Raw genomic sequence first — 12,609 nt, 5'->3', positions numbered from 1 at the left:
GGAGACCCGGAAGGGCCATCTAAAGGTCTAATTATAATAAATCTGAAGCAAAATGGAAATGGCTCTGAGCACTATGGGACTTAACTTCTGAGTTCATCAGTTCCCTAGAACTTAGGACTACTTAAACCTAACTAACCTAAGGACATCACACACATCCATGCACGAGGCAGAATTCGAACCTGCAACCGTAGCGGTCGCGTGGTTCCAGACTGTAGCGCCTAGAACCGTTCGGCCACTCCGGCCGGCTAAATCTGAAGCCATTAATGCTTTGACTAACACACTTTTTTAAGCCGTACTTGGGGTTGATTGGTGTTTACATTACAAACCTTATAATTATCAAAGAATTCTGTGAGAATGTGTGACAGAGACTGTTGGCAGTGTCAGCTGATGATGTCCTTTGAACGAAACCTGTCGTGATGTAAAAAATGTACATTACTACAGCTGAAATGGTTTTTACTAACATTAGCGCGAATCAGCTGAAGCGCACAAGATGATCAAGATTAGAGGGCGGCGCACCTCTACATCACGCTCTGCAAGCCACCTAATGGTATGTGATGGACGGTACTTCTGGTACCACGCGTGGAATGGTGCGTCTGAAGAATGACAGTCGGTAAAACTCTGTTTGGGTCTATTTTCTCGAATTTTCTTGTCATGGTTATTAAGCGAGATGTGTGCGGGAAGAACTAATAAGTTGTCCAACTCCTCCCGGAAATTTCAATAGTAAACCTCTCCGTGATGTACAATGTCTCTACTGTAACGTCTACCTCGGTAACGCTCTCGCGCAGACTAAACGATACCGTGACGAAAGACGCCGCACTTATTTGCTCCCCCCCCCCCCCCCCTCTCTCTCTCGTCAGTCGTACCTGGCAAGAATCCCTTATTGATGAACAGTACTCAAGAATCGATCAAGCACGCGCCTTAAAGCCACTTCCTTCGTGGAAGAGAGATATTTCGTCTACTGTTTGTTTTGTGTCTTCTTTCACTTAAGGTCACTCTGGATAGCTACTCCTGGATATCTTACGTGAACCTGAGAATACAGCAAATTTAGAGAATCTGTGTCGCCAAATGTACAGGGTGGCCAATGCTTTCACCCTGAACTACACCGCTATGCATGTACTGGAGACTGGTGTGGTTAGTGAGGGGGACGGTGCTGTTGCCGTGTTGCAGGGAGTGCAGAGCGTGCTGCTGTCGATCGAGGAGCGCCTGCGCAGCCTGGACGCGAGCGTGTACTCCTCGCGCTACGCGCCGCGCTGGGAGGTCAGCCTGGAGCAGCAGGGGCGACGCCTGGAGGCCGTCGAGGCGCGGCTGGGGCGCCTCGAGACGCTGCTCGAGATACGGCTCGACAAGCTGGCCGAGGTACACACTAACAGCACTACCCTCGACCTAAAGAGTGACAACCATTGAACCATATGAAAAAAGTGATAATTAGTTACAAACTAAGGCGTGTACACACTTTATTCAACATCTAAACGCCACCAAAGATATTTGGATTTAGGTTACAACATGTTCGATATGCCTGCCATCAACGGCGGTCATGTGGCGCAGACCAATAGCGACGTTCTGCTTGATCCGATGAACTGTCGGAACATCGATGCTGTCGATGATCTCCTGAATGGCTGTTTTCAGCTCAGAATTGGTTTTAAGCTTTTTTGCTATACACCCGTAATATAGCCGCACAAAAAGCAGTCGCATGTTTTCAGATCCGCAGAACATGGCGGCCAATCAAGCTCCATACCAGGTGCCAATGTGCACCCTAGAGCCAGAAAGAGGTCCCCAAAGTCCTCCTCCAGGACATCACTCTCCTGCAGCTCTGTCTTGCATAAACCACATCTTGTCGGAATCAGGGTAACTTTGGACACTGGGTATGAAATAATCTTCCAAAACCTTCACGTACCGTTCAGTAGTCACCGTGCCAACAAGGAATATCGCACCGATTATTCTGTGACTGGACCTTGCACACCACACAGTCAACCGTTGAGGGTAAAGAGATTTCTCGAGCGCGAAAATCGGATTCTCCAGTCCCCCAAATGCGCCAATTTTGCCGACGTTTGTACATCCTAAAGCAATCCGTTCAGAAGTCGTAACGATTTTATTTCATACAGTTCAATAACACTCTGCACTATCCACAGTTGCTGCCTCACTCGCCTCGAGGGCCAACTTCACAGACGCCAACGACTACAAAGGACTCAAGTTAAATCCTTATTAGGATTACGAGGTGCAGCTAAGCACTGGTTTCTATTATACCAAGCTGACAGGGTACAACGAGTAAGTAGAGACAACAGAAACCACCTCAAGTAAGGTTAAGTTCCTGGTGAAGCACATGATGATGTTCTGGTCTTCAGTCGAAGACTCGTTGTTTGATTCACATCTCCTCGCTAGTCGATCTTGTGTAAGCCTCTTCAGCTCCGAATAACTGCCGCAGCTACGATGACTTGAACCTAGTTTATTCACTCCTTCCTCTCCCTCTACAATCTCCCCCCTCCCCTCACCCACACACATGCTTTCCTCCAAGATTAAAGTAAGAATCCCTTGGAGATGGAGGGAAGTGGTAGGGCATCTTAAAAATTTTAGAGGGAGACAAAGGAATTTTATGAGACCGAAAATACAGTAATAAAAGGCTTTCTCATGACGTGATCTATCACCCCCAACACGTTTGGTACAGAGACTTTGGAAAACCCTGTACAAAGAGCACAAGGTACTACACTAGAGAAACTATGCACCACGTGGGAATTATCCGAATAGGGCGGAAATCGGTAGAGGTGGCTTAGATGTACAGACAAAAAATGATTACAATTTCCGAAGAAAGAATAATGACTTATTCAAGAAAAAGAGCTCCATAATCTGGGACAGTCAAAAACGCTTTGGTCCAGCTTTGCCCCTTGTGCAACCAGTTATTCGGCTAGACACAGATTGATAAAGTTCTTGAATGTCCTCCTCAGAGATATCGTGCCAAATTCTGTCCAATTGCTCCCTTAAATTGTCAAAATATTAAAATGCTTGGAGGGCCCTGCCCATGATCCTCCACACGTTCTCAGTTGGGGAGAGATCCGACGACCTTGAGAGCTAAGGTAGGTTTTGACTAGCACGAAGACAAGCAGTAGAAGCTCTCGCCGTGTGCAGGCGGGCACTATCTTGCTTAAATGGAAGCTCAGGATGGCTTCCCACAAAATGGCACCCTACCATCATTCCGGTTGTCGGGCCGTACGCCAGGCAAGAGCCTGGTTGGTATCCACCACTGTCTGTGGCGACTCCAGACACGTTTTCGGATTGGAATCCCATTGACTGGAATAGGACTGTCTCCTGCGACGAGTCCCGCTTGGAACTGAGCTCCGATGACCACCGAGGACGCGTGTGTGGATGCCCCGGACAGCGGTGGGATACCAAGCTGACTGTCGCCCGCCATGCGGCCCGACAATCACAATAGGTCTAGTTTGCCATTTCTTTTCACAGCAGAATAACTTTAGCACCCGCAGCACTCTTACAGCACACCAGTGTGTCGACGATATTCTGCGCCCCTTTTGTTGCCCTTCATGGCAAGCCATCGTGGGCTTACATTTCAGCAAGATAGTGCCAACCCCTATACAGTGAGAGTTTCTACTTCTTATCTTCGTGATTGCCAAACCCTGCCTTGGCCAACTAGGTCGTTGGATCTGTCCCCAACTGAGAACGTTGAAAGCATTATGGGCAGGGCCCTCCAACCATCTCGGGATTTTGACGACCTAACACGTCAATTGGACAGAATTTGGCACGATAGTCCTCAGGGGGATACCCAACAACTCCATCAATAGATGCGAATAATTGCTTGATAAGAGCCAGAGGTGGACCAACATCTACCGATTCATGATCCATCCGGATAATACCTTCGTGGGGCGTTGTTTTTTCTCTTACAGTGTATTTTAATTTCAATATCTTTTAGCATGTCACAGCATGATGTACGTATGTAAGAGCTATTACAGTGTGGAGAAACTGTTTTTGGACTACCCGAAACACCTGAAACTGCAATAATTTGCTGAAACCATTAATGTGATGATTTGTAGAAATTAGATGATTCTGACATCATACTTTATTATACTGACATAATAAATTATTATATCAACTTTTTATCATTATAATGAATATATGGTGCCCGTGTCTGTGTGAGGACAAAGTGCCAATGTGGTCATGATTTTGAAAGTGATGAGAAGATACAAAAAAAACAGACTTAGTGGTATGTTTAAAAAGTGTGTCCTTTCCAGTCGGTCAGCTCGCGGCAGCTGAAAGAAGAGCTGTCGAAGGACCAAATGAGCCGCAAGTTTGACTCTGCTTATGAACGACTGAACCACCGCCTCGGTTACATGGAAGCCAGGCTGGACGTGGGGGTCTCCAAGCTGCAGGTACGTGCACTTGTCCGTTATCTTGTTGTTCTTACTAAATACTTGTTTAGGTGATTAACTCTAAAATAAATGTATGCTTGCGAGAGTGGAAGCAGCTGTCATCAAGGCTAAGTGTGGGACAACACCGTATTGAATTCCAGCAATACCGATGGAGGGCGCCACCAACTTTTAAGTCATTTTCAGCCAGGTGTCCGGATACTTCTTATCACATAGTGTATTTCGTCAATGTATCATTGCGCTGCAAGGGTGGCGCGGATGACAAACAAATGGGTTCTGCTACAAAATGAAATGGCATCCCAGACAATCACACCTGCTGTCGGGCCGTATGGCAGGTGACAGACAAGTTGGTATCCCACCACTGTCCAGGGCGTATCCAGGCACATCTTCGGCCTGGCTCTCTGACTTGAGTGGAATTGTCTTCAGTGGTGAGCTTCGCTCCGAACTCAGCCACGATAACCAGCAAAGACATGTCTGGAGATGCCATGGACAGCTGTGGGACGCCAACCTGATGTCGCCCGCCGTACGGCCCTATAACCAGGAGTGATGGTCTGATGTGCCATTTCGTTTCATAGCAGGACCACTTTCTTTGTCATTCGTGTCATCTTTAAAGCACAGCAGTACGTCGACCATATTCTACGCCCCGTTTTGTTGCCCATCATGGCAAACCATTTTGGCTTACATTTTAGCAAGATAATGCCCCTCCTCACACGACGAGTTTCTACTGTTTGTGTTTATGCTTGCCAAATCCTAGCTTGGCCAGAAAGGTCGTCGGATTTGGCATAGCAGTAACAAACCACACACACAAATCTTGCTCGGGGTAAGTCTATTAGTGAAAACCGTAACATTCCTTATGGTATGTAACCTTCCATCAGGAATGCACTCGACGACTGAGATATTACTTTCAAAATGATGGAGCACAGCAGTCCGTTGTCTCTTCCTTTCAGGCTTTATTAAAGCAAATCTAGATTTCGGCTAGTATCTTGCCTGTATCAACGCACCATTTCATAGTTTCAAGACATGTCCTAGTGTGCCAGTCCCCTGTTGTTCGGGTTTCTGTCACAATTCATTAAAGACTAGAATGAACTGCGACAGAAGCCCGAACAACAGGGGACTGGCACACTAGGACAAGTCTTGAAACTATGAAATGGTGCGTTGATAATGGCAAGATACTGGCCGAAATCTAGATTTGCTTTAATAAAGCCTGAAAGGAAGAGACAACGGACTGCTGTGCTCCATCATTTCGAAAATCCTTACATTAGTTACTGAGATTAGCCTTCACATACTGACCAGAGAAACGCAGTGGGGGACTGTAATTTATCATGTACAGACAGTGCGCTAACACTGTGGTGGCACGCTACATAGTAAAGATAGAACAATTAGAACACTCCAAGTGCACAGGTTGGTGGGCGACAGCCAGTGAAACTACCCCCCTTTGGAACAAAGCAATGGAATAGCCCAGTGCGCAGTTCGAGAATGCGTTTCTGCGCATGTGCCACGCTATCTTTCGCGAGACCTACTTCCCACCTACCTATTTCTCTCAGGCATAAGTACGATAGTACTATACTACTATAACCAGCCGTCTTTTCATTTCACTTTGCCGAGTAATGCGAGAGGGACGACTTTTTTGTTGTGAAGAGCAACTACAGCAGCCGTTCGTCATTGTCACGTAATGCCGACCTGTTGCAGTCCAGCGTGGAGATGGCCAGCGAGCGTGTGGAGGCGGCGGTGCGAGGACGGCAGTCCGGCGCCAGCACCGACGCCGCCCTGCTGGACCTCAGCGTCAACGTCGCGGACCTGCGGCGCCGCGTCGACGATTGCCAGGCACGCAGCAACGACACCGTGGTAAGAGCCGACGGCCATGGGCGTCCGCAGAATTTATTCGGGGCGGACCAACATTTAAAAATTGCCACTTTTGACATAAATGAGTAGCTCAGTTTGGAGACGTGTCACACCACAAGAACTACATTTTACAGGAAAAAAATACCAGCTTTTTATGTCCCATATAACCCATGGTTATGCACCCATTTCTTGAAATGTGTCAATTCTGTAATGAATAAAAACTCTGTAGTCCAGATTCCAGGAGTGGCCCCTACCCCTTTAGGACGCCAATGCTCACGACCCCACGTCGGCATCCGTTGAGAACCACGCTGACGGGTGTGATGCTGTCGTCACTGAGCATATCCCTGGATGATAATATACGTAACAGCTCTCTAACAGAGACGGCCGGTCCTAACAGAAGGAAAAGAAGAAGAAACCATCGCAGTCAAAATTTGTTACGCAAGCGATGGAAACAGAGTAGCGAAGAAGACCTATCAAGTAAGCAGTTCCTGCCTTCAATTGCAGGTAGCATCCAAAAGTTCCCGAAATACGATATTATTATATACGTTTTGTGAAGGTTGGGCCTCATAGACCGTAAATTTTAAAAAAATATCTTACTTTACGACCAAGAGCTGAAAATAATTTTTTGCTACAACCGGTTTCAGTCCTCAGACTTATCAGGTATCTTAAGACATTTAAAACACGATACATGGCGATATAGAACCAATGGCGTAAAATAGCATAAAATACATAGTAAATCACTTGCCAAATACTGTCAATAAAAATGCAGAACGAAGACTAACAGTGTTTGACATATTTTGTTACTGACTGTACATTATATTTTACTACTTGACACACAACACTTGATGAATTTTATGCCATTTGACGCAACAGGTTTTACATCGCTTTGTTAGCCGTTTTAAATGTTGTAAGGTACCTGGTGATGGAATCAGGACTCAGACTTGTTGTAATAAAGAAGCATTTATTATACGCTCTTGGAGGTGAACTATGAGTTCAATTTTATATTTTGTTTTTTTAATTATTACGTCTTGCTAAGATCTTATTCTGCGCCATCATCTTCAGTGTAGTCCTCTTGAGAGCGAATACACCGATCTCAACGTTTGTGCCACTTTTGAAACACATCCTGGAAGAGTATGTTAGGGTATTCAGTACTCTCTGCTATTTCGTTTCAATATTCCCCACGTATCAATCTTCGACCGTTCAAAACTGTTTTCATCTTGGAGAAGAGGAAGAAGCCACAAGACGCAAACTCTGGTGAGTACGGCTGGTTGACGAAAAAGTGGAATCTTGCTTTTAGTCAAACATTCCTGAACAATGTAGGCGGTACGCTACAGCGCTTTGTCATGGTTGAGTAGCCAGTCGTTCGAACGCCATTTTTGTGGTATTTTCTCTTCAAGTGCTCCCTCCACCTTCTTAGAACATCTTTATTGATCATCTAACCAGGAGGAACGAATTCCTTATGGCAGTCTCTTTTATATACACGGTCCGGTCACATTAATGTGACCACCGCCTATATTCCACGTCAACGTTCAATAACCACTCCAGACAGCAGATGGCAGCACTAGCCGTATAGCGTATATAAAGCGTGTTCGGAGGATGGGGAACTCCGCAAGCCACCTAATGATGGTTAGCGGATGCTTCTGGTATAAGTAAGTGATACCCCCTACGTTGTTCCGATCGCGAATGGTGCGTCCGAGGCATGATTGTCGGTGAGCCTCTGCATTGGCTCTGATTTGTCGAATTTTCTCGCCGTGGTCTTTGGAGAAATGTATGTGGGAGGAAGTAATAAGCTGTCGGAGAGTCAAACAAGATATTACTTTTGCCCGTGTGCCTCTCACTTAATGACGACGACGAGATATAAGAGCCAACACACAGTCTTATCGACAATCATTCTTCCCACGCACCATTCGCGAGTGGAGGATGCTAGGAGGGGGGGTCACTTAGTTGTATCGGAAGTACCCTCCGCGAACCACCATTTGATGGCTTGCGGAGTATGATGCAAATGTAGACAGTACCGCCGTTGTCGTAATGCGTAAACGGAGCAATTTATCTTAAGTGCAAAATGGCATGATCATTGGCTTTCGGACCAAGGGTGGAAGCACTTCCGAAACGGCTGTTTGTAAACTGTTCACGTCCCGCCATTATTGAAGTGTAGTGTGCATGGCAAAATGGCGCTACCTAAAACTGGAACGACGGCTGCAGAGATGTGTACGAGCGAACAAACGTGAACCTCTTGAGCAGCTGGTCGCCCCAATGAACCAAGTGGCTACCAATAGTGTCTCTACAAGACCGTTCTGCGAAAGTTGCTGTATATGAGCCTCCGCAGCAGGCACCTGGTTCATGCCCCCTTGCTCACTGCTATTCATCGGCGACTAAGGCTGGAATTTAAACGCCAATACCTCTATCGGGCGTCCACTGAGTGGCAACGCGTGACCTTTTCAGATGAATCACGTTATATGCTTCATTACGCGGATGCCCGTAAACATGTATGGCGTGTAACATCAGCTGGAAGCAGGAGCGTTATGGTCCGTGGAACGTTTTCGTGGCATTCCCTGGGTAATCTCGTCATTGTGGACGGCACAATGGATGAACGCAAGTATGCATCTATCCTTGGTGGACCAAGTCCACCCCTAATCGCGGTTTTCCCTCGGTACAATGGTATGTAGGGGCAATGCAATGTGTCACACAGTTCGCAGTCTACGAGCGTGGTTCGGGGGGCACCAGGGTGAGTTTACCGTACTCCCCTGGCCACCAAACACGCCGGATTTAATCCCAACCAAGAATCTGTGTGACCACCTCTATCAGGGTGTTCGCGCCATAGATCCTCAAACGACAAAACCTAAAGCAGCTGGTACTGTCTAGAACCTCACTGACCCTCTTCCTGCACGTCTAGCAGCGATCCGCGCTTACAAAGTTGGTTATTCAGGCTCTTGATAGGGGATCACATTAATGTGACTGGAAAGTGTATGTAAATAGGACTTAATGCTACTCTTGACTCGCTGACTTTTCTTTGGCCGAGGAGAAGGGCTCTTCCGCTACAAGTGCTGCATAGTTCAGGGTAAATGCCATAAATTAAACTTGCGTGAACAGTGAAACCCCCTGGAAGATTCATTCGATTAGAAACTGAAGTTCCCTGCAAACTCCCAGGCGATGTTGTTGTCGATGATGTAGGCCGGTTTTTGGAATGCTTGTATCAGTCCACGAGCTTGCTTCAACGTTCGGCGCGTTCACGCTGCGGTTTTCCCACGTTGAAAACAAAACTTCATACAGAAACGCTGCTCTTTCAAGTCAGCCATTGCTAAACCGCAAACTAAACGGGACAAGTTAATGGAAATATGCTCACCAACGACTAACCAAACCCCTGAGCTGGCAGCCACTTGCCACACTGATTCAAGAAACACCTAGCGTTATTTCTATATGGTTACTCGTATAAACATTTGAGTGCAAAATTCAAATTTCGGATTCTTTCGCATAAAACAGGTCACAGAAGAAAAGTAAAAAACTGTACAATCATAAATAGTGCTTAGAGATGAATTACGGGAGAGATATTTATGAAGAAGGTAGTGTTGGTAGGAAATTTGACTCTTTCTCAAAAATATTCCTTCAACACACTGAGTCTTGGTTTCTCTAAAACAAATAACGGTAAAATTAAAAATAAGTGAGGACAAGAGAATGATAACTCCTGCGTTTAAGGCATCTTATCCTAGGAAGAGTGCACTCTACCTAATTTAGAGGACAATTGTAGTCAAGAGTTGAAAAACAACATTATCGTAAAATCAGTCAGACTGTTATTATGAAGTAAAATTTGCGCACGATGTAAAAACACTCCAAGGATAAGGCAAGACCTATTTGGAACACTATAAAACAAAACAAACAGACAAGAAACAATTTGAACGAAACTGAGCCCTCCGAAGATGGCTCTAGCGCACACACACACAAACAAGTCATTGGTCACCAAACTGAATTATTACTTCCACACAATGGGGACCAACTTTGTGCCCACTAATAATCAACCAAACACAGATGCATTACATTTATTTGTACAGATACTGTATACACCACCAAGAGACCTTAGTTGCAAACATACAAACCGAACAGACATAAGTAACAGGCATTTCGTCAGGGGCTGAGGAGATTACAAAATTAATCAGCTCACCAAGTAACAGTAATTCTGTTGGCTATGATGATGTTTCTAGGAGAGTATTGACGTTCTGAATTTGCTATGATTACACTCGAGCTATCTTTAATCAGTCAATGACTCAAGGCATTTTTCCTGACATTTATGTATGCTACATATGCTGTGGTAGTACCCACCTATAAAACTGAAGATAAGCAAGCAATATCTAATTACAGACCTATTTCAACCCTTCCATTATTTTTAAAAGTGTCGGCAAAAGTGGCCTAAGATGAACCACTAACTCATTTAACTAAGCAGATGATGTTGCGTGAATCTCAGTTTGGTTGCCATAAAGTATTCTCCTTACACAATGAATGAATGAGCCCAATTGTTGAAGACCATTTATAGTTCTACGTAGCTTACAGTTGTAGCTCCTCTGTGTAACCAGTGGCGGTAACGGGAATCGTTTCAGGTGAGAGAGAATGGTTTCGAGGTGGTAGGGAGTGAGGGGAGCTATGTGTCAGCAGCAACAGGTAGATTCCGTATGTACAAAAGGCCTCGGTTTGGCTTACCAAAGTGATATTTCCAACATACTTTCTCTTACTACAGAATTTGAGACTGATAATATTTTCAGTCAGCAAGATTATTGGTAAACACATACATTGGTGCTATCAATCCATAAGTACACGACATATACATTGCTACCTATGCAATGATTACAGCAGGTAGTTAACTGACCACGATAGTATTGATTCTGTTAAAGTCTTATCGGATGCTCTGCAGTCGTACAAACTATACAGGAAGCGAACAGAGATGTAACAATATATAAAATAGACAAAGACGAGCTGTACATATACACCACCCTGTCGAAGTCAGGACGGGGCAGTATTACATTTTACATGGTGTATTAGAACTGAGCCGAAACAGAAATGTCTTACAATGCTGGTAACTGTTGTTACAGAAAAACGACATCAATAAACGGTAAGACGACTGCACAGCCAACTCTGAGCTAGAGGCCACAGTTGTCAGCTCAATGCAGATCTTACCTTTGGTGACGATTTTAACGTGGATTTTAAATGCGTCGCCACACATACGAAAAAATAGGAGACTCGGGGAAGTAAACAGTTGCTTGTTTGTGACGCGAGTTTGTGGAAATACTAAATACACTAGTGTGAAGACTGTAAAGCTTACAGACCTAAAGAAAAAAAAAAGCGAACAACGACGCTATCGAGTAGTTCGTTTGTTAAATAACACAAACTTGTGGTCGCAGTTTTATGGACACACTACCAAAATTTCATGGCGAACAACGTGATTATGCGAGTAAATTTTGAATCTGGATGAACTGCATAACGAGGAACGGTGGATCAAATCCAAGACAATTATTACATGCGAAGAATATGGTTAAATGAAGCGCATGTCTCTAGTTTTTCTTTCCATGATTTCCAATACGCTTGTAAAAATCGAGTATTACTCTTACACACCAAAGGCACTTTTGTCAGCTGTTCTTTCGACTGCTGAAAGTCATTCTGTACAATAATTCTCCCTCTTCGAACACGGCCTAAGTTATTCCCGGTGAATAACATTCTATCTATCTATCACAGAACAACGCAAAAGGGTAAGTATCTGAATTTCTAGTGTACTTTAATCAACAAATCCGACACGGAAACTGTTAATTACACCTAGCCGCTACCCAACTTTTATTACGAAGAGATTCACAAATACTTTCAAGATGTCAATAAATTAAGGTCATTAAACTGTCAAACAAGCAATTCTGATGTCCAGCGGTAACTGAGACGGCCCGGGCAACACCGTGTTTATGAGCAATAAATCAATTCATCCAGTTGTGTTATGTAATATAACAGCTTGATATTAAATTCAGAGGAAAACCTGCTTCCAGTTGGCATTTTAATGCATGACATAGTGTGACAGCATGCATTTGTCTTCAAGCTTTAATTTTAACTATGCGCTACACATATTATATAATCCATCGACAATGGCTGTAAGCCAAGGTAGTTTCGTTTCCTTTGCATAACACAGATAACAGTTATGGTATGTAAATGAAGACTGAATGTGTAAGCCTGTTACGTCACGCAACCACGTTCCATAACCCCCGAATTAAAAACGCAGCACTACAGGCACTCAGTAAGAAATGCCAACTGTGTCACTTTTGATGTATGTTTCATGGTAACATATGCTACGGCCGACTAGACGCTTCATAGATCTGTTTCAGAAAAAAAAGTGCAGTTTGAAAACTCAGTTTATCTTTGGTGGTTGTGATTT

The 12,609-nt window shown here is 44.6% G+C and overlaps 2 protein-coding genes across 3 annotated transcripts in view; one reads left to right on the top strand and one right to left on the bottom strand.

Annotated features, from left to right (window-relative positions):
* LOC126418437 (Golgi-associated PDZ and coiled-coil motif-containing protein-like) overlaps window positions 1–12,609 on the bottom strand; it is a 489,842-nt gene that overhangs the window by 390,145 nt on the left and 87,088 nt on the right. The window lies entirely within an intron of this gene.
* LOC126418436 (uncharacterized) overlaps window positions 1–12,609 on the top strand; it is a 225,943-nt gene that overhangs the window by 175,712 nt on the left and 37,622 nt on the right. The window contains exons 2-4 of the mRNA XM_050085194.1: window positions 1,168–1,356; window positions 4,236–4,373; window positions 6,060–6,215. Coding sequence (XP_049941151.1) covers window positions 1,168–1,356; window positions 4,236–4,373; window positions 6,060–6,215 — 483 coding nt within the window. The remainder of the gene's footprint in view (window positions 1–1,167; window positions 1,357–4,235; window positions 4,374–6,059; window positions 6,216–12,609) is intronic.

This window comes from Schistocerca serialis, chromosome 9, assembly GCF_023864345.2.
Source record: "Schistocerca serialis cubense isolate TAMUIC-IGC-003099 chromosome 9, iqSchSeri2.2, whole genome shotgun sequence".
Classification (NCBI taxonomy): Eukaryota; Metazoa; Arthropoda; class Insecta; order Orthoptera; family Acrididae; genus Schistocerca; species Schistocerca serialis.
The sequence above is the reverse complement of the archived record's forward strand: the minus strand, read 5'-3'. Positions and strand labels throughout refer to the sequence as shown.